Below are 22,028 nucleotides of genomic sequence, written 5' to 3' on the forward strand. Positions count from 1 at the left end.
CTGCCTGTTTAAGTGCAAGTTTTTTAAAACCAAGGTAAGTAATATTTTTAGGTGCAATACAAGGCTATGGAAAACACTTGGGCAAAACTAAACAAGAAGTTAGAGTTATAGATCAATTGAATTCTTAAGGCAAAACCTTGCCCTCCTTTGCAGTTGTGGGAGTTGTACATAGTAGGGTTGTGGGGAAGATGAATGCGCAGTATTTTTGAGCTCCTAGAGTTGTAGTGCTGTCATAGGCTAAGATGAGTAAGATCTACAGGGTGGTGTGGTGATTTATGCTCCTTTAAGAAAAACAACATGCAGCAAATTGCACCCTCTCCACCCCATGCCACATACAATAGCATACATACTAGGTAGCAGGGGACCCAAGCAGGCAGACCATGTGCCAGTGACTGGTCCAATTTACTGGGCATCTCATGGCCTTCTCAGTATTGTTGTGCCAGGTGACAATCCTGACTGACAGGCTGCCTGCTGTATGGGAGTGCTAGGTGTCTATCATAAAATGCTCCTCATGCCCCTTCCTGCTTGTGCTCTCTAGGCAGTGCAGGTTTTAGTTCACAGAATTCACTTGAGTTTACTAATGCCTTAATTTTTAAACACCATTATAAGATTACAAATCTTATATCAGCTGTCATTTTGGACTTCTTACATCAGCTAGGAGCCTATGACAGCACTGCAACTCTGTTCTCCTGCTCTTTCATGTAACATAGCAAACCTAGGGCTCCGAGACGAACATAAATCTTTTGACATCTAATTGTTTTCACAGACCTGCAACAATTTGAAGTTTGTTGATAAAAGCAGGTGTACTCTCTAACTTTTGTTGGAGTTGTTATTGGATCATTGAGCCTAAGGAATCACTAGCTCATATCCAGTCTTTGTAATAAACAGTAACTGAAAGCTGCCATCTGAAGACTCATGGCATGAGCTGTAGTTCATTTCCCATTGGACACTGGTCCGAGTCACAGTTAAAACTGACCCTCTTTAACCAGTCTCAGCAAAGAAGCTAAGTGTTGAATGCATTTAGAAACTCAACTGCCTTGTTTCTTTAGGTAGTCCTTGATTAAGGCATACAAGTGGGGCATTGTGGGAGAGTTTGTACTGCCCTGGTCTGTGTTGCGGATGCAAAAGGGCATATTCACATTAAAACCAAAACAGAAGCTCCATCCATGCTTATTGCATAGAATGATGCATGGTTTTTTTTCCCCATAATCATGCTAGATCTGTTCAGGGAGCCAGTCCTTTTGATGTTGATCTACAGAATGTAAGGGATGTGTTTGATGAACTAACCAAAATGGACTGGATTGCTAATACAGTAAAATAGTTGGCAAATTTGTATACAAAGTACAGTCAGCCTATAACTACATTTTAATATGGCCCCACTTCTTAATTTTGCTTCATGATATGAGTGAGTATTTCAAGTGGTTGTGTGTGTGCATGAGCACACCCATGTACAGACACGTCTTTTGAAGGAAATATAAAGAATCTGTAGAGCTATCAGTCAAGGGAGATCAAGACCAGCTCTCTTTCCTGTATCGTGATGCACTGTATTTGTCCTATATTCCTGATAGGCTACTGGTTTCATTATGACTGGTTCATTAAGCTCTGAAAGTTTATGTCCCATGTATGAATAACTTTTTTAATATGAAAATGAGGCAATTAACAAACACTCCAATCCCAGAGTCTGATGTAATTTCAAAAGTATTTATAATAGCTAATTTTGTGGTTTTGGAATTGGGAGATAAACAAAAAACAGAGTAGCTGCCCAAACACATTCCAGATACTTTGGATAGATTGGTCAAGTAGTGTAATAAAAAGTGTAAATAAGCATATTACAAAGTAATACTTGTAGGGTTCAATTTTAATGGATCTTGGGCATAACAGCTGTAACAAAGGATCCTTAAAAGAACTTGTGCATAACGGCTGTAACAAATACATGCCCTGCTTTTTCCCTTTATATTCCATTATTAATGTCTTTCTGGTCAGTTTTAACCACATCTGAACTCTGCATATCAGACCTTTCTGTAAAACTCCAAGACTAGTAATATGCCAAATTAAAAGGTTGTGTCTTTATATTACACTGCAGATCATAGTCTAGTTGCGCGCGCGCGCGCTCTCTCTCTCATGCAGATAAGTTGCTGTCTGAGGGAACGTCTGATTCCCAGTCTTCCACTGCACTTGGTTCACCAAGAGGCTATATCTATTTTCCTTCTCCTGCCAGAATGCCCCATAATGCATGCAGCAGAAAACTTAGAGTCTCTGGTTCTGCCCTTGGCAAAAGCCATTCTTAGCATGAGTGACCGTTCTTCAGACCTTCTGGGTAAGTTTGGTTTGTTTCACTTTGAGCAAGAGAAGACACTGCTTAAAATAACTAGAGCACATGTTGAAAAATTACTTAGGACTATGGCTCAATTATTTGTGCAAACTTACACACTGGGAGTTTCTCTCTCTCTCTGCTTCATCATTTGTACATCTTGCTGTCATCCCAAATTCATGCTGATAAAAGCTTTGAGGCCACAGAATTGGGACATTGTGTGTATTTTATTCCCCTCAACACATTTTTTAGCATTAAAGTGGCATACATGCTGGTGTGCTGAGGCAACTGCTGCCCAATATTATATCACTGTCTTTTATCCTCCCTCAACTTTTTGAAGCTATTGGTTGTCTGCCACATCTTTGATCATAAACCCTTTGGGGTTTTTTAGGCATATCTACCCATGCAAGGACTTCACTAGAGAACATTGCAGTGAAGCATGACGTACTCCTTGTGCAAGATGCACCCCAAAATGGATGTGACAGCCACCTAAATGAGGCTCTAGCCATAAGTGCCAATGAGCTCACACTTTCAAGAGTGTTTATGGGTATATTCCCGGTGCTGCATTACATCTATTTCAAGTGGTAGCATATCCAGAGTAGAGATGCTGTCCTTCACTGCAGTGGTCCTTCTAATTTATTTGAGGCTGTTAACATGTCCTATCTTTCTTTCTCTCAATACATTACCTGGACAAGATTTTCCACAGATAATGACTGTTCCCTTTGGCTAAATTCAGAATAAGCCACTATGGGAATGCAAGTCAAAAGTAAGCTTTTTGGTTAGGGTGTCTTTTTGCTCTGCATTTGTACAGCACCTAGAACAGTGAGGGTGCAGGCCCATGACTAGCTCTCCTTTGTGCTGTAATAGTGGCAATAATAATGATAATCAAGGAAACAAGCAGATAAATCACTACACCCATCTGCAGAGTGAACAATCGCAGGTGAACGAAATCACTGGCTCATCATCTCTAGTTCAGTAATATCTCTTCAGTCATTCATACATCACATACTTCCATCCTCATCCTGAACAAACAGTGGGCACTCTTGATGTCTGACCAGGATTATTGGTCATATGTTCATATTTTTGGTCAGTGTCACAATTTACTACAGTTTTTTGTGTCTTGGTGATGGAGCATGTAAATGGGTGGTGTGTAATGTCTAACTGCAAGTAATGGTTGTATTCTTTCCCTCAAACCATTACAAACATTATCAGTATATTTCATGAAAATCCTAGCTGAAAGGTATATGAGCATTATGGGTGCTTCTTAGGGTGTTTTATTTTGGTTTTGGTTTTTCTGGCAGAGAAGGTTCATTTACATAAATATTTTTCTTTGTTTCAGAAAAATGTTGGTTGTCCTTGTCAGCATCATGTTTGGACAATGTGGTACAGCTGTTTAAAAAGGCAGTAGTTTCTCAATTAAAATCGTATTATACCTTCCCCTCCTGTCAAAATGCCAAACCTCTTCTGGAAGTGCTGAAAAAGCTGCACTGGGTAAGTGTGTTAATATGTGCAAAGAGAACGGTCTGATTCTAAGCCAACACATGCATCCTAACTCAAATTTTATTCTCATTGAAGGCAAACAAGAAAGCTAAGTCCACCCTGCAGTTAAGTAATTTTTACATCCATGAAATCTCCAGCACAGTTAATCTTCAGGAGGATGTAGCCAGGTGGCGCAGATGGCAAGCTACAACTGTAAGTATGAGACTATGGTTTCCTGAGGTAGGCAGATGCTTGCTTAAGTGGTTATTCTCTGTGTGTAATTATTAATTTACTGGTGTTATTGAAGCACTTAAGAGTCTCCAATTAGTTTGAGGCCCTTGTCACTGTACAGACCCATAAATAAAGATGGTTTGTGCTCCAGAAGGCTTACAATCTAAACAAAATAGGCCGTGTGTGGGGAAGGGAAACTGAGGTATAGGGTGGTGAAGTAACTTCCTCAAGGTAACACCCCTATTCAATGACAGGGATAAGGGAACAGAGGCCCTGTGCCCATGATGCAGAGCCACTACTCCAAGAAGTTTGGAGAAGGGATGATAATTCTCTTCTTTCAGGCATCATCTGGGTAAGAAAGGGAAGGAAGCTCTATATGTTTACAGCTATAACTAAAGCTTGGGCAGGAGAATCGGTACATCAAGAAAATGAAAAGTGGAACTAACCTTGCATCCCATTTTCTTGTTGGTAGGATTCTGCTGGTGATGACAACATGCTTGTCACACTCTGCCGCTTTCCTTTTGTCTTGAATTTGGTTTCCAAGATTCAAGTGTTCCACACTGATTCGGTACTCCTCCAACAGGTATGACCTGGTCTTACAATACTCTGAAACACACAGTAGCATTTTTAGTTTGTGGATGTGAAGGTGGTAAAATTTTTGAATTTTAACAGATTTCTCCTGCATCTCGCTCCTTTTCCTAAATGGAAACGATTTGGGTTAAGTATACTACACTTTTAGGGTAAAAATAGATGTTGGATTTATCCCGGGTCTGATTGTCCCAGGCTGTGACTTGCATCAAAACCAGTATGGGATAGTCACTTACATACACAGCTTGAATGGCAATTAACTCAAGTTAACACCCTCCCTCTCCTCCTTACATGTTTTTAAGACCCAGCTAGACAAAGCAAGCTTGGCTGTGATGATCTAGTTGGGGTGGTCCTACTTTGAGCAGAGGGTTGGACTAGATGACCTCCTGAGGTCCCTTCTAACCCTAATTTTCTATTATTCTATGTTGTCCAGGATGGGGGAGGGGAGTGTTATTTTGGTTACTTCACAGGCACTTAAAGTGGGACAATGAACTTGTAGGTCTCCGAGGATAAAAGGCTTTGTCCCAGAAGAAATCTGACCTATTTTTAGCCCTACTGTTCTGAAATTGAGAACCACTGCCTTAATCACTTCTGTCAGATTTCCCTGGACATTGACTCTTCTTGTAATATAACTCATTCACATAATTATGTGATTCTTTTTATTCAAGAAGTTGTAATTACACAGTCTGATATGAATACCACTTTCTCCAAAGAAGGTACACTTGACATAAAAAATGCAAAGTAGAGGGGGAAAATACCAAAGTCCATAGAGAAGAGGAGGAGGTTTGACTTTATTGGCAAGGCAGTATTTTTTTCACAACAAGGTACTGAAAACATTGCTGTATTTCTTAATGTACTATTTTTCTTTTAGGGAGCAAAGGTAATAGCCCAGAACATAATCATACAGAATCAGCTGCTGAGAAATAGTGACCTTCCCGACCTTCCTATATTTCCTCTTGAGGTTAATCGCAACAGCTTGGTTGAAGATACTTTACACAAACTGTGTCTGGTAGAGGATAGTACTCTGAAAAAGGAGTTAATGGTATGGTATTTAGTCATACTTCAGAGGGTTCTTTTCAGTCAATTGCAGCAAGGGAAGTTGTTGGTGAGCTTAGAAGCTTGTTAGAATTACAGCTGATGGAAAAACTATCCCCTGAAATTGTTTCTCCATAGAAAATGGGGTTTTCAATTTCTGGGAATTTATTTATGAAAAATTTGTTTTCTGCAGAAATATTTTAAAGCATTGTAGAATAATCCAAAAGTTGTTTGCCAAAAACTGGGAACTTTTTGATTTCTGGCCAAATCAAATGACTAAAGCTGGCAAGTCAGTCAGCAACACTGAAGTCCTTGACTTCAGGAAAGCCGACTTTGACAAGCTCAGGAGGCTTGACAGTGGGGCCCTAAGGGACCATGACCACCGGGAGAGGGGAGTTCAAGAAGAGTGGTTGCTCCTCAAGGGAGCGATCCTCAAAGCACAAACTAAGTCTATTCCATCTTGGAGAAAAGGCAGCAAGAGGGCACAGCAGCCCCCCTGGATCTCCAGGGACCTGGCAGACCTCCTGAGCCTAAAAAGAAAGGCCTACAAAGGATGGAGGATGGGAGTCGCCTCCAAGGAGGATTACTCTGCACTGGTCCGGTCCTGTAGGGAGCAGACCAGGAAAGCCAAGGCTGCAACTGAACTCCAACTAGCTTTGAGCATCAAGGACAATAAAAAGTCCATTTTCAGATATGTGGGGAGCCGGAGGAAGAGCAGGGGCAATGTTGGACCCCTGAGGAAAAATGCCCAGGAAAAAGCCAACCTATTAAATAGGTACTTTGTGTCGGTCTTTCATCAGTCCCATGGGACGCCCATGCCTGCTACGGGACAGGGAAGTCCGGGTGAGGGTGATCCCCTGCCCTCCATTGATGCTGACTTCATGAAGGAACATCTTGAGAAGCTGGATACCTTCAAGTCAGCTGGCCCTGACAATCTTCACCCCGGGGTACTCAAGGAGCTGGCGAGCATCATAGCCCAGCCTCTAGCACGGATCTTTGAAAACGCTTGGCGCTCTGGTGTACTGCCCGAAGACTGGAAGAAGGCCAATGTGGTGCCTATCTTCAAGAAAGGGAGGAAAGTGGATCCGGCTAACTATAGGCCCATCAGCCTGACTTCTATCCCGGGGAAGATCTTAGAAAAGTTTATTAAAGAGGCCATCCTTAATGGACTGGCCAACGCCAACATCTTAAGGGATAGCCAGCACGGGTTTGTTGCGGGTAGGTCTTGCTTGACCAATCTCATTTCCTTCTACGACCAGGTGACCTATCACCTGGACAAGGGAGAAGAGATTGATGTCATATATCTTGACTTCAAAAAAGCCTTCGATCTGGTGTCCCATGATCGCCTCTTGGAGAAACTGGCCAATTGTCGCCTTGGGTCCTCCACGATCCACTGGCTGGAAAATTGGCTCCGGGGTCGGACCCAGAGGGTAGTAATCGATGGAAGTCACTCATCGTGGTGTCCTGTGACCAGTGGGGTCCCCCAAGGCTCTGTCCTTGGACCCATACTGTTCAACATCTTCATTAATGATGTGGACACTGGAGTCAGAAGCGATCAGAACTGGCCAAGTTCGCCGATGACACCAACCTCTGGGGCAAAGCATCCACACCAGAAGACAGGCAGGTTATCCAGGCTGACCTGGACAGGCTCAGCAAGTGACCAAAACGTTGGCTTGCATCCATAGATGCTTCTCAAGCAAATCCCGGGACGTCATTCTCCCCTTGTACTCGGCCTTAGTGAGGCCGCAGCTGGAGTACTGCGTCCAGTTTTGGGCTCCACAATTCAAAAAGGATGTGGAGAAGCTTGAGAGAGAGTCCAGAGAAGAGCCATGTGCATGATCAGAGGTCAGGGAAGCAGACCCTACAATGACAGGCTGAGAGCCCTGGGGCTCTTTAGCCTGGAAAAGCGCAGGCTCAGGGGTGATCTGATGGCCACCTATAAGTTTATCAGGGGTGACCACCAGTATCTGGGGGAACGTTTGTTCACCAGAGCTCCCCAAGGGATGACAACTAGGTCGAATGGTCATAAACTACTACAAGACCGTTTCAGGCTGGACATAAGGAAGAATTTCTTTACTGTCCGAGCCCCCAAGGTCTGGAACAGCCTGCCACCAGAGGTGGTTCAAGCGCCTACATTGAACACCTTCAAGAGCAAACTGGATGCTTATCTTGCTGGGATCCTATGACCCCCCAGCTGACTTCCTGCCCTTTGGGCAGGGGGCTGGACTCGATGATCTTCCGAGGTCCCTTCCAGCCCTAACGTCTATGAAATCAAATATTTTCAAAATCTGTTTTTAAAAGGACAAAATATTTTCTGAGCGGTTCTAGCTATAACACATCTGACAACACCTGCCTAGTGGGGCAGGCATAGATCACAACACATTAATGTGGTTCTATATTATAAATTGGATAGACTGCTTTTAAAATCTCCATGAGGCTTTCAAGACTTTAACTCTATGACCCTCATAAACAAAGACTAATGCCACAAGTTTAGTGACTTCATGTGTGCATCACTCATATAGGGAACATTTACTCCATGTGCTAACATTGCCTAGCCCTGGGTTACTGTGGAACCAGACCTTGTGATCCTTCATTGGAATTTAGGCTGCTCTGGTGTGGCCTGGCTCTTGCTTGGGATTGCATACACAAGGTGATGGGACTGCAGACACAAAGTGAATATGAAAGGTAGTTCTTGAGAGTACAGGGAGCAATATGGAAGTTGGGCTGTCAGCCTCTTAGCAGGCATAATACGCTAGACTGTAGCAATTTGTCACCAGTATCACTTTAGAAGTTGAAAGGTATAAGTGGCAGTTTGAAAGATCAGGGATATTGAAGACCTCCCAAATCATCCCTGTTCCCAGTTGTTCCTGTTCTCTGGTCTTCAAAAGGTCTGACTGTTACAAACCTATGAGCTAAGCAGGCAGTTTGTCATCACGTGGAGAGATGAGAGGATGCGAGTGTTATTTTTCCAGTTCATTGGGCATCCTCATCCATGAATGTCTTCAAAACAGTAGCCAAGGGAAACATCAGTCTGTCTGTATCATTACAGGTGGCCTTTAAAGGAGAGATTGGCCTTGATGCAGGAGGAGTGACATTAGAATTCTTCCTTACCTTGTTTGAGGAAATGGTTCATCCAGAGTATGGACTGTTCATGTACTGCGAGACCACATCCCCCATGTGTTTTCCTACCAATGTAAGTCAGCATCAGCTCAAACTGTTTTGGCCCAAGAGGCCAAGGGCATGTGAACTTTGATACCAGACTTCCTTGTCTTTTGCACAGAGGTTGTTAGGAAGCCTGTTGGAAAGCAGTGGAAATTTCCAAAGGAGTGAGTCTGCATCAGCTGGATGTTTCTTTGTGCATGGGATTTGAGGGGATTCAAAGGAGAACAATGACAAGGAGCAGAGGTGTGCAAAACTTGCATGAAAGGAGATTGAAATTGACTGGGATTGTTCACCTCTGAAAGGAGATCAAAAGGAGGGGACAAAATAAGAGAATACCTGTCAAGTAATAGTTTAGGGAAAATAAATTATGTATTTTTTTTTTTTTTTTTTTTTATTTGGGTAGAGATTTTTATACGATGATAATTACTTTGCACATGGCCAGGCTAAATTTATTGCGTGATTTACTAGTTAATTGCATGACAATTAATTGGCACTTTTGGTGGGTCTTAATTTTCATGTGTGGCCAATTTAAATTTATTGTAATATATGTAACATGGCAGGGGCCTTGGAGAGCACCACTCTATCTTGACAAAGTTTCTTTTGAACAGTTTCACCTCTTGTATTTGGTATTTTGTGGATATTTCTCTTCTACTGGAAGGATCATTTTAGAAAAACGTGTTAAAGAGTGTTATATAGTTTACCTTTGACCTTTTCCAGCTCCCTTTAACCTGACCACTAACATTTTTGATGCTCAGAAATGAACTAAAAGGTTTCCTCCTTGTATGTTTGTTTTCAGAGTTTCTCAGATCCGGTTTGCCTATTTTCTTTTCCACAATGATCTTTTAATAAGTTGGAATAGATGTTTTAAAGGTGCAAAGTTTTGGGATTTTTTTTTTTCCAGCCTTCAATAGAGAAGAAAAAGTATTATCTCTTTGGAATCCTGTGTGGGCTAGCTCTCTTCAATGGAGTCATTGCCTATATCCCTTTTTCCACTCGCTGTTTTTTAAGAAACTTTTGGATGTGAAGCCTTCCTTGGAAGATTTGAAGGAGCTGAGTCCTATTGTAGGGAAGTAAGTTATTTTGGCTCTTGGTTTTGGTTAGCTGTCTAAGGGGTTGTGTGCATTTCCCACATGTATCACTAGGCATGGAAGCTTGTTCATATTCATTATATGTTATATAGAATTGAGGCAGGATGGTGTGCAGTGAAGTGGACCTTGATAGGATTAATTTTTCAGCTCTGCTGCTAAATGGGGAAGTTACTTAAGTTCTCTGTGACCCTATTCTCTGTGGGCATTATTTCCCTGAAGAGGGGTTGGGTGGATTAAATGATGCATCGGTTAAATTGGAAATGGGACCATACAAGAACATAAATAGCTGGAAGCACTGGTGCAGCTGATGTTTTTATGCTTTTTTAGTGCTTGATTTTTGTCATGCAGTCTGCCTACCTGAGGCCCACACTGGAAATATTTTTCCAGGACCCCCTATTTATCTTACAGTAGAGTAGATTGCTGCTTGGATCAAGTGGAGTTTTATGTGCAGGGGGCTGTCATCTCAATTGTCTGTGAAATAGTCAAACTGAAGGTTGCAGCAGGGCATATAGTAGAATTCACACTTCAGTCAGTGATCTGATCTGTGTTCCAATATCTCTGTGAGTAATTTTGGGCTTGTGGGTTGAGAACATGGCTTGTAACTGGAGGAGGTGCATTTATGAATATGTATCAACCCACTGTTCAGGGAGATATAGTACCTTCAGTTATATGTCTGGAGTAGTACATCCTGCTGTAAATTCTGTCTTGTACACTGTGCTGTCTATTTGGAGAAGAAGAAGAGAATACAGCAAAAAGCAATCCTGAAATATATTACATGCATTTCACTATTGGGAGTCTATCAGTGTAACTAATAGTGCAACAGCTGAATTGCTTATATTGTCATTAAAACCTAGAGATTATCAAGGTTCATTGTTAAGACATGAAGAATGGACAAATTACTGTTACTAATAATTGATGTGAATAATAGCAACATGTATACAAGCATGTGTATTTTATAATGTGGAATTCCTTTTGACTGCTAAGAAATAAATACTAGATGTTCTGGGGAGGGACAAACATACTTGAGATAAAGGTTTTTGCTGGATACATGTTAACAAAACAAAAATTCTTAGCTTGAGCTGAAGTTATGGAGAAAACAGACTGGTAGGAAAAACAGAACTCAGGACATAAGGCTGAGAAAATGCAATAAATGGAATAGAGCAAGAAAACAGGTGTAGGTTTTCTATTGGGCTTTGAGCCAAAAGTTTTGGTGGCCCTTCTCCCTGACCAGGTATGATGTCTACCTTTGAATGTGCACTTTACAAAGTTTGGTTTCTGCACTTAAACGTACTCTTACTTTCAAAGGCTGTTTAAGTTCAGGTAAAAGTAGCAAGCTTTATGCAGTAAATAATTTTGAAGTGTCATATTTGAATGATGGCAGTTCATAGTTACAATCAGCAATAAATGTTTGAAATTTCACTTCTCCAGATGCAGGATAATTAGTTGTGTGATCTGTCATCTAACAATTGGTAAGCATATTTTGTTTGTTTTAGGAGTATGCAGGCAATTCTAGATGATGAACATGATGATATTGAAGAAAATCTTCAGCTAAAGTTTTGCGTGAGTACTGCTAGAAACTATTATGATGTATGTCCATTTAATTTACTATATACAAAAGTAGTTAGTTATCATTACTTTTAGAAACGTTCTTTACTTCCTACAATGGACTGCAGTATTGCCAACTCTCATACTGGGGCTGGGTCCTTTTTCTATTACTGGACTAGTTTTTGGAGGAGATTTTTATTAAATTGCTTTAATTGCTTATTCACGTATTTCCCCAACATGCTATCCAACTTGGTTAATACCCAAATTGTATGCTGTGGAAATACTAACAGTGATACTTAGACTGTAGCTTTTCAATTTATCCCTAGTGGCTTTTTGAAATATTGTCAGAAGGAGTTTTTTGCCCTATGCTTTGGGTATGTCTTTTTTTTTTTTTTTTTTTTTTTTTTTTTAGAGTAATTGTGTATTTTTGCAATGTAATGCAGGTGTTTGATAAAACTGTGCATTAGTAATGCCTGGCAATTGATTTATAGTTTTTTAATTTGAAACAGGAGTGTCCAAATTCACAGATCACATAAGGGTATCATATTTTGGCTCTCTGATTAACGCTCATGGCTCGGGTGGCTCCAGAGCCAGTAAGAACTGAAGGTCACTAGTTTTTGTCAAGCTCTTTTGGGAGACCTTTTCTCTTTGTACATAGCCTCTCATTAAAGGGTCCTGGGCCATGACTAGAGGCTGTGGGAACTCCTGCAACACTAAGGGCCTTGTTATACCTTATGCTGTAAGCCAAACAAATGTTAATCAGTTTAGTATTGTTCAGCTTAGTGGAGCAGTCACACCTTAAGTTAAAAAAAAATATGCGACTGTTCTTCACCTTCACAGCTGTGACTCGCCATTGGAGGCTTGGTCAGTAGGGACTGGACTAGGAGCTAGGGGCAGAACCAGCTCACGGCTTGAGTTCTGAGGGGCCTGATACTTTTTTTTTTTCTTCACGGCCTGCCCACCTGTGCTGCCCCTTCCTGGCATGATGGCCAGTTGGGTGCCACCTGAGCTCTAAAAAGGATCAGGAACCTCAGAGCTCAAGTGGTGCACAGCCAGCCAGAAGCCCAGCCGGTGGTAGCATAAGGGGGTGAACTCCAGAGAAAAAAAGGCCCCCAGGACCTGGATACTAGGGCTGTGCAAAATTTTGCTGCCCGTTTCGTTTTGACACGGTTTCAACTGATTTCAAGGTCAAAACAGCAGAATCAAAATGAACCAAAAGGCTTCAAAACAGCCTCGAAACAAAACAAGGCTAGTTGAAACATTTCGACTATAGCACTGGGGATGGGAAGTCAGCCCAGCTGGGTGACTTCCCATTCCCAGCACTAGATCGGGCTCGGCGAAGGAAGTCAGCCCAGCTAGGCTGAGTTTCCTCAGCCTGATTGTGGTCAGGCGAAACATTGAAATGGCATCAAAACAGCCTCACTGTTTCCACGAAGCGAAACAGCAAGGTTATTTTGACTCAAAATGAAATTCGATACAAAACACTGTTCTGTCCAGACCTTGAAACTGAAGTTGGAACGGAACAGTGCTGTCTCGCACAGCTATACTGGGCACATGCACTAGTGGAGCCAGGTGGCTGGAGCAGGGCAGAGATTGATAGCTGCAGCGCAGCAGCCTGAGACCACTTCCCACTGACGGCATGCTCTGTCAGACTGTACAGGGTCCGGCTGCTAGCTCTCTCCTCCTGGCTTGCCTGATAGCAGCTGAGGTTGGCAGGTGCTTGAAGCCCCTTAACCCCCCCCCATAGCAGTCCCGGGTGGCTCTGAGCATGGAGTGTGGGGCTCAGTACCAACCATCTGGGCTGGGGCTGCACAGAGCAGGCAAGGAGGCTTCATCATTCACAGCAGCTTCCCAAGCCTGGCAAGGGTAGGAAGTCCCTTCCCTGTACCTACAGCTGAATTAAGAATTTAGGGGGCCCTGGGCAAGAAGGGGATTGGGCCCCTTCCTCCCACAGGAGCTGGACTTCAGCAGGGAAGGGGTCCCTTCCTCTCTTCTCCTGGTGCTGCTGCTGCGGTGGTGTGAGAGAGACCCAGTTCTCACTCTCAATGGTGGTTTATGGTGAGCAATATAAAGTAAACAAGAAGAGGGCTTATTTGCATACTTATTTGCATATTTTCTGGGGTACAGAGATGGAACTTCTTGCCCCTGCCAGGCTTGGGACACGGTTGTGAGCAGCACAGCCTCCCCAGCTGCTCTGTGCAGCCCAAGCCTGGAAGGGCAGCGCGAGGCCCCAGGCTCTGTTCCTGGAGCCACCCAGCTGCTATGTGGGTTCAGGGGCTTCAGATTTACTAATAGCAGCTGCTGCTAGGTGAGCCAGCCAGGGGAAGCCAGTGACTGCACCCTGCACAGCCTGCTGAAGCACAGGGTCAGAGAGAACTGGCCTTGGGCTGTTGCACTGCAGCCACCAAGTTCCACCTTGCTCCAGTTGCCTGGCCCCACCTGGGCATGTCTGCAGGTGCTGGAGGCACAGGCACTGTGGGGGACATGCTGCAGCAGAGCACAGAACTAGGAGCAGGTTCAACCATGGCTCAGTGGAAGAGGCCAGTACCAGCCTGCTGTCCTCCACAGGTACCGTGGACCAAGTCTACCCCAGGCATTCAGAACCACAAGCCAGTCCAGAAGGCGTTGAGGCCTCTGGGCACTCCAGGGCTGCAGCACTGGCTCTGCCCAGTGGGAGCAGTGGCACAAAAGCACCATGCCCAGCCCGACTGCCCCCCAGCATCACTTCCCTGATTTTGGAGGGATCATTGCATCCTGGGATGTTGGAGGACTTCAGCTTGGGTGGAATAGCTGTGGAGAGTGGCCACACCTTAACGGAACAGGAGCAAAATTAGGTGGACTAGAGATAATTCTGCCTGGAAGTGGCATTACTTTAAGCTGAATACTGAGTGCTTTAAATCACTTAAGAGGGTTAACGTGCAGCCAGTGAAGAGTTTAAGAGCTCCAGAAATCACCTGAAATTACTGTGTAACAAGGCCCTAATACACACTAATAGTTTTTCCTGCCTTCTGCTCTTTCAAAATGAAAGCCCTTTTTAAAAATGTGAAACCTCTAGGAGCAGACAGCTGTTGGATTTCATTGTAATTACCTTGGCCTATAACTGTATGAATGAGTCTTTTCCACTCAGTTGTCCAAGTCTGAACCTATTATAAGCAGTTGCAATTCCATGGACTTCAGAGGTGCTAAATGTTGCCTGTTATATCTTTTTGGTCAATGAGAGAGAACTCTAGGTAGTGGGGGGTGCGTGCGTGAGACACACACGCACAAAATTGGGGATAAAAATAAAGATGGCACAAGCAAAAACTCAAGGACATAAATTGTGTGTTTTCTAGGCATTAAAGAAAACAAGAGCATTTCTGCAAATATACAGAAGAGTACGTTCTTGTACATTTGGTCTTTGTGTACATTCTTACAACAGTAATTTCCAGCAGCTATGGAAATCATTGTCACATTTGCACCCATCTTTCTCTTGCTGCTGTCATGTAGTTTTGATGGTTTCTGTAAACATGTACCACATAATCTCATTGAATGATTTAATAGGGAACCGCTTATCAGGAAGAAGATTACTGTGCTTCTTGCCTTGAATACTTTTTCATAAAACTATTTTTATGGTTTCAGATATCATGGGACAACAAGGACATAGACCTGATTCCAGATGGCAGTTCCATTGCTGTGACCAGTAAAAACAAGTACCGTGATACTGATCTTTTAAAAAATTCTAGCTAGTGAGTCTTGCAACAAGGCCTCAAAGAAGCCAAGGGCCACTTAGGGAGTTTTGGTGAACTTTTGCAGGCCAGTCAACACCCCTCCCCTAGCACCAGCTCACCAAAACTCCCTTTAGTGGTTCTGCTCTGCACTTGGCTAGGTGGTTGGGGTGGGGCTGTGGGTGGGCAGGGAGCGGCATCTGAGATTAGAACCAGTGGACAGGGCCAGGGCTGGGATTGGGATTTGCTTCCTGCATGCCCCTGCCCACAGAACTGATGCCCATCACAGGAACATGCGGGCAGTGGATTGTGGCTCTGCCCTGGGCCCCACCCTCTCACTGTCACTGCCTTGTGATCCCGGCTCCCACACAAAGCTCCCCACCTGGCTGTGGCCCCATCCCATCCACCCACCCACCTGCTTGTTCTGTCAGGTGCCCCCAGTGGTGGGTGTGGGGTGGATTGGCCAGGGTGCCCAGGCAGTGGGGCCAGATCTGGTGGTGGTGGCAGCTGGAAGGATCTGCTGCTGCTGGGAAGTGAGTCCAGCTGCCATGCTATCCCAGGCCTGCTGCACACCCAGGGATGGTAGGACTGTCTACCTAGGCCAGACAAAATCCCTTGGTGGTCCAGATTTGGCCCATGGGCCATATTATGCCCATCCCTGCCTCAGAGTGAGAGCGATACTGCTGCTTTTCATGTTAGGATTCTCTTTTAGGCAGTCTAGTTCCTAGTACATATGCGAGAATTGGAAATGGGTAACCCTGAGAGAACTTAATTGACAGTGAAAAATGTGGGTGGGCAGATGCAATATAAACCTGCATAGAAATCTGCCAACTCTGCCCATAACACTGTCTTCTGTGTATTTAAGTCCTGGTGTGGTTGTCTCTCTCCTTTGTACTTATGTTCAGCTTCAGTCCCTGTCTCCTTTTCATCCACTGAAGAACTCAGAGCAAAAGTGTATGAACCCTTGACCTACCACCCAGACAAGCCTGTTGGAAATACCTCATTTGTGCACGTGTCTGAGAGATGTGCTAACATTTTTTTCCAGCATGTTTGTGAAATTGCAAAATATTGGGTCCCTCCTTCTAGGGTTCAGAAATCTTAGGACACTTGTTGATCCTCTATTTCCTTCTCCTTCCTAGTGAAGCAATAATTCTGAATAGAATTTTTTCCCTTTTGTTACAAATTCTTGGGAATATGTAATGTAGCTCTTCCTGTTGACTTGACACATGCCAGATCAACACTTGGGATCTCAATATTGCGCTGTTAGACAGGAGGGCTTGATTCAAAATTATATACATGCACACACAACTACACAAACACTCCATGGGCTCATACATACATGCACTTCCATGGCTGTGTGTTAACACTAGGGGCGTTTGGGGTAATGGGCTTGGGGTTACTCAGGGTCATGGTGCCCCGAGGTTACTTGGGGTCACTTGGGGCCCTGGGGTTACTTGGAGTTAATTGGGGCCCCGGGCAGAGGTGAGGGAAAAAGGTGGGGCCGCAGTGAGGAAAAGCAGCGGAGCTGGAGGTAAGAGGTGGTGGTGTAGAAGCTGGCATAGAAACCAGGGAGAGAGAGAGAGAGAGAGAGATTGGACAAGGGTCAGAGGGACAGGGATCAGAGATTAGAGTGGGGCCAGGACTGCAGAAAGACAAACCCAACTGGGGTTCCAAAAATATCAGTTTTTATTAAACAGGCAATGCACTACACAGCACAAAATTATTAGTGTGTGTGTGTGTGTGTGTGTGTGTGTGTGTGTGTGCGCGTGCGTGCACACACACACACACAGAATTCAGGTCCTTTGCTTGGAGAAAGAAGGTAGGTGATAGCTACCTATCCTAGGCTGTCTTCTCCAACGAGGGGTTGCCGGCAGGGCCTCTGGGTGGATAGGTGATGTGGTGTAGTGCTAGTCCAGATGGAGAGGGCGTCCCAAGGAGATATAGGGGTGGGCTACCTGAGTCTCCTATGGGAAGAACCTGCCCAGGCAAGGGCCAGTCCTGCTCTGATGAATACGTGCAGATCCAGGTGTCTTCACTGGTGGGATACAATGGTAGGGTTGCTGGTTTCTGTAGGGTCTTTGTCTTCCAAATGTTGGGTTCCTGTAGGTTCTTTATCTTTCAAATGCTCAGTTTTGTCTCTGTTCCTGGGTGAGGTCTGTGGCTCGTGGGTGAGTCAATGCAAGGCAATGGTCCGGTCATTCAGTTGATGGTTCTGTCATTACTGGTCATTCAGTAGAGGCCTGCTACCATTATGTCTCAAGCGCCCTCATTCATTCAGGAACCAATTTACATAGGAGAGGTAGGTATGAGTCACAGTTGCAACATATTGTACAATAAGGTATGCCTGGGCAGGGGACACAAGATGGAGGCTTGGCATTACAAAATGGAAATTTGACATTACTTGACATTACCTTGGTTAACTTTACAGACACAGACCTAAATCATACAATATGAATATGAAACAATAAAAATCAATGCAAAAATGATAGGAATACAATGTAATACAATATAAAACAGTAAAAGTCAATGCAAACATAACAGAACACTATTTACAATATAGAGAGGGATTTATTACAATAATAGAACTTAGCTTACCTATGACTACTTATAATTACTTATAAGGGATAGAGAGGACAGGGAGAAAGTCAGAAATCATTGGGGAGGTAATGTATTTTTAAGTTTAAAAAAATAAAAGAGAACCTGGGGGGTTTGCTACATTCCTGCCATGAGGATTTGGACTGGGGCTTCAATGAGACTACTCATGCTAGTAAACAATCAGTTTGATTAGGATCAGGCTTCCTGGCCAGAAATACAGAGGACCAGGAGAAGCATTTTTTTTTTTTTTTTATAAGAGTTTTGTGACTCTGTGAATTTTACCATTAAGTGACAATCTTCTTTTTCACCTTTTTTCTTAGAAGGATATAATTCTCTCTAGTTCTCAGAGGGAGAAAAATACCTTTTTAAAACTACTTTTGTTTTATTTTGTTTCTAGTATATTTCTATGAGCAAGATGGATGTATTTGCTGTCCTATGTGTTCAAGGAAACTGACATGTATAAGCTAACCAAAATCTCTCTTCATGTCTGTAAAGGAGGGACTTTATCAATAAGTACATTGATTACATCTTCAACAAGTCAGTGGAAGTGGTGTATGAGGAGTTCAAGAGAGGATTTTACAAAGTCCTGGACAAAGATATAGTTAGTTTCTTTCATCCTGAAGAACTGATGGAGGTGACCATTGGAAACACAAATTACGACTGGAACAAGTTTGAAGAGGTTTGAGGGGGGAAGTGGGAGAATATTCTTCTATATTAAGTTGATTTCCAGGCTTCCTTCACTGTATGCGGGTTCTGTATGTGCAAATTCACTCTTATGCGATAACCCTTTTTATACCAAAGATTCGTTATATGAGAGGTAAATTCACTCTTATGCAGTCGGTGTGGTGGAAGCTCACAGTCGGCTGCTTTGTGCAGTGCATTGTGGGAGTGATGTGTGCACCAAAATATAGTCTGTGTGGATCTGTGTTCCTTGTTCATTGTCTGCAACATGTCTGTAGTTGCCTTCCCCTTTATGATAGTGCCCTGTGCTTGTGTGTACTGTCTGCTGTTGGTGAGTACCAAAATTGTCTTGTAAACGTGGTGGAAATGGGCTTGGGCGTCAGTATAGTCAATGTCTTGGAACGTATCCTTATTTGATGCATTGTAAAGTGGGTTCCCTGTATGTGAATTTGAGTTATGCGCTGTTTTCCAGGAATGCATGTACAGCATAAAGCGAGGGAAACCTTTATCTACCCAGTTTCATTTCTTTAGAATAAAGTACTCTCTCGCTCTCATAATTTGATCAACTTTGAAGAATGCAGAGTATCATGGAATATACACTCCATCACATCCCACCATCAAAATGTTTTGGGAGGTTTTCCATGACCTACTTCTAGAAGAGAAGAAGGGCTTTCTTTGTGGGTATCATTTCCATGAACAGATAATTTTGTTTCTCCTTAAAATGCAGCCAGTGGAAAATCTTTTAAAATATGATAAGCTATCATGAGTCATTCTTCATTGGCACAGATTTAGGGATCTACAAAACAAAATTACTGTAGAGTAAAAAATGATATCTGAATGAAATACTGCCATTACTTTCAGTACCCTTTGCCTCAAGCCCTTTATGCACATGAATAGTCCTTCTGGTATCCTTCTATCAGTGAGACAATGCATATGTGTAAGCCTGTGGTTCTCAACTGGGGTCCATGGTACCCCAGCATGCCACAAGACCTTTTAGATGCTGTAATGCAGATGCTGTCACTGCTGCAGCAACAGACAAGTAAAGCTGCCCTGTGCACTTGCAGTCCTGCATTAGGGCTCCCTTATAACTAAAGTAGGTAGGAGAGCCAGTTTATGCTGTAGCCCTTTTCAGGCTGTTCCCCCATTGGCAATGCGTAGGGGGTGCATGAAGGTGCATGTGCACCCCCTGAGATTGCTGGTGCACCCCCTGAGAGAAGTGCTGCCGACAATGCCAGCGGCACCTGTGGGCGGTTGCCACTCACTGCTCCCCCGCCTCGCCACTGACCCTGCCAGTGGTGCCTGTGGACAGTTGCCAATTGCTGCTCCCACCGCTGCTGCTGCTGCAGCCTTCAGATGGTCGCCATGCCCCCCCAGCCTCCGGAGGCACACATCGTTCATGTGTTTTCCCCCATGCTCCTTCTGGCAATGCACGAACAGTTCCACCTGTCTCGTACACTTCTGTTTCTGAGAGACGCTGTACAGAGTCGGATTGGGAAGGGCTATAGCACAAGCTGCCTCTCCTGCCTGATTTTATGGTTATCAGAGAACCCTAATGCAGGACGAATGCAACCATGTGCCACAGGCCTTCAGTCAGGTTGTGCATGAGATGCACAGGGCAGTTTTACCTAGCAGCAGTAGCAACCAGTTGAGAACCACTGAGGCAAGTTGAGCACAATGGTGGTTCTCAACCGGTTAACACTGCTGCCAGGTAAAACTGCCCTGTGCATCTTGTGCACAGCCTGACTGAATGGCTGACACATATGGGTGCACCTCCTGCATTAGGCTTCCCTGAAAAGCTGAAAGCAGGTAGGAGAGCCACTGAGAAGTTGAGCACAAGGGTGGGGATACGGGCATGTTTCAGAAAAGTTATGGAAGGGTACTCTTATTCTGAAAAGTTGACAACCACTGGTGTAAGTGTTTGTAGGGCTGAGGCCTTGGGTTGCAAGCATTTCATAAGGGCATTGTCTGTGTGCCTTACTAGCCAGGCGTTTGGTGCAATGCACCATAAATAATTGGAATATCATTCAAAAAAGCATTATGAGCAGTAGGTTCCTATGAAACATGCTGTCTTTTTTGTCAACGATAATAAATATCATGTGTACTATATCTATAATACTAATTCTTAAAATTTATATTTTCAAATGTAATTTGAAAGTACAATTTAATACCATCCCCTTCCAGAAAAATCTAATCCTGTTCTGCTCTGCAGTGTTTCTTACAGGAAGTGACCGAATCCTTATACTGGGAATGAATTGTATAAGGATAAAGTTCTATTTCAATGGGGCTCTGTCAGAAGATCACTTTCCTCAAGCACAAACTTGCTTTCAAATCCTATTCCTTCCACCATATTCAGACAAAGAAATTCTCAAGGAGAAGCTTCTTACCGCTCTCAGTAACAACCGGGGATTTGGAAAATAGTGAATCACAAACTTACACCACAACCATCACTAAGAAACAGACTGTTCTCTAGTCTCACGACCTTGGATTCCATATGTATCAAGCCTCCTGTTGAACTTAGTCCAGTAGGTTACCTTGAATTTTGGAGGGTTTTTAAGGCTATGGTGGCAGTTCCCTTTGGTCAGTAGTGTCAGAATTAGTTAGGGTCACACTTATAGAAAGAAACAGGTTAATTACTGTATGTAAATGTAATGGTTGGATTGATTCTCTAAAAACCAGAACAGATTTAGAGCACCGCCTAAAATAGGTTTGATTTCAGAAAGGATGAGAGACACTCTAATGTCAATCTAGAGTTGCTATTTTACAGAGTGATATTCTATCTGCTATCTAATTATTGCACCAAACCAACAAACTGTGTTCAGTTACTGTGACAGCACATAATCTCACATTCAAAATATTCTGATCATTCAGGCTACAGACAGACATTACATATAAAATGGTTTAAATGATAAAAAATTGGTTTAAACCTGTAACAGAACATATATTCAGTGCACATAAACCAGTTTAAAAATGGCTGACACTGGTTTAAGATAAACCTGGTTGAAAGTAGTATCAGACTTAACTGATTTGGGTCAAACTGTTTTATGTTTGTCCCAGACCCCTTCCTGGTTTAAGTTAAACCAGAGATTCCCAGTATCCTGGCATGCTCTCTGGGCTGTGCTTTCTGCTCCAGAGAGCAGAACTGGCCCCAACCCCCTGCTCCCTGGCCAGAGCTCTGGCAGAGACTGCAGGTACAGCAGGGTCTGCCTGGCTTCCCCCTGCCCCAGCCCCCCTTGCTGCTCACTGCTCAAGCAAGAAACCCCCCTCCCTTCTTCCCATCTCCCACAGCATGGACCCCAGCCCCATGGACCCTAGGCATGTGGTATGCTAACTAATATTGAGAGGTGTCTGTGTGTGTCTCTCCAATTTCACTGGGAAAGCCGACAGAACAGTGTCCGCTTAGGGCTTTTTGGAGCTAATTGACAGGTCAGAGAGGCTATTGTTTTGCTGATGGTGTGATAAACACTGTTATCAGCCCCCTGCTCGCTTGCTTGCCTATCAGTTTGCTGCAGACAGTATAAAGAAGCAGGGACAGAGATTGAAAAGCTCCGTATCATCAACAGATGCATGCACTGCACACTCCCTCCCCCCCCCCCCCCCCCCCTCCTCACC

The 22,028-nt window shown here is 43.6% G+C and overlaps 1 protein-coding gene across 1 annotated transcript in view; it reads left to right on the forward strand.

Annotated features, from left to right (window-relative positions):
• LOC102385648 (probable E3 ubiquitin-protein ligase HERC6) overlaps positions 1-20,914 on the forward strand; it is a 45,359-nt gene extending 24,445 nt beyond the window's left edge. The window contains 15 exon segments of the mRNA XM_025197285.1: positions 1-34; positions 1,219-1,312; positions 2,128-2,317; positions 3,651-3,802; positions 3,887-4,003; positions 4,494-4,604; positions 5,481-5,651; positions 8,694-8,837; positions 9,708-9,800; positions 9,803-9,876; positions 11,388-11,481; positions 15,058-15,128; positions 18,234-18,417; positions 18,994-19,096; positions 20,629-20,914. The exon segment at positions 1-34 is cut by the window's left edge and continues 7 nt beyond it. Coding sequence (XP_025053070.1) covers positions 1-34; positions 1,219-1,312; positions 2,128-2,317; positions 3,651-3,802; positions 3,887-4,003; positions 4,494-4,604; positions 5,481-5,651; positions 8,694-8,837; positions 9,708-9,800; positions 9,803-9,876; positions 11,388-11,481; positions 15,058-15,128; positions 18,234-18,417; positions 18,994-19,096; positions 20,629-20,837 — 1,841 coding nt within the window. The 3' untranslated portion in view covers positions 20,838-20,914.
• The last annotated feature ends 1,114 nt before the right edge of the window (positions 20,915-22,028 follow it).

Source organism: Alligator sinensis, unplaced genomic scaffold (assembly GCF_000455745.1).
Source record: "Alligator sinensis unplaced genomic scaffold, ASM45574v1 scaffold125_1, whole genome shotgun sequence".
Taxonomy (NCBI): domain Eukaryota; kingdom Metazoa; phylum Chordata; order Crocodylia; family Alligatoridae; genus Alligator; species Alligator sinensis.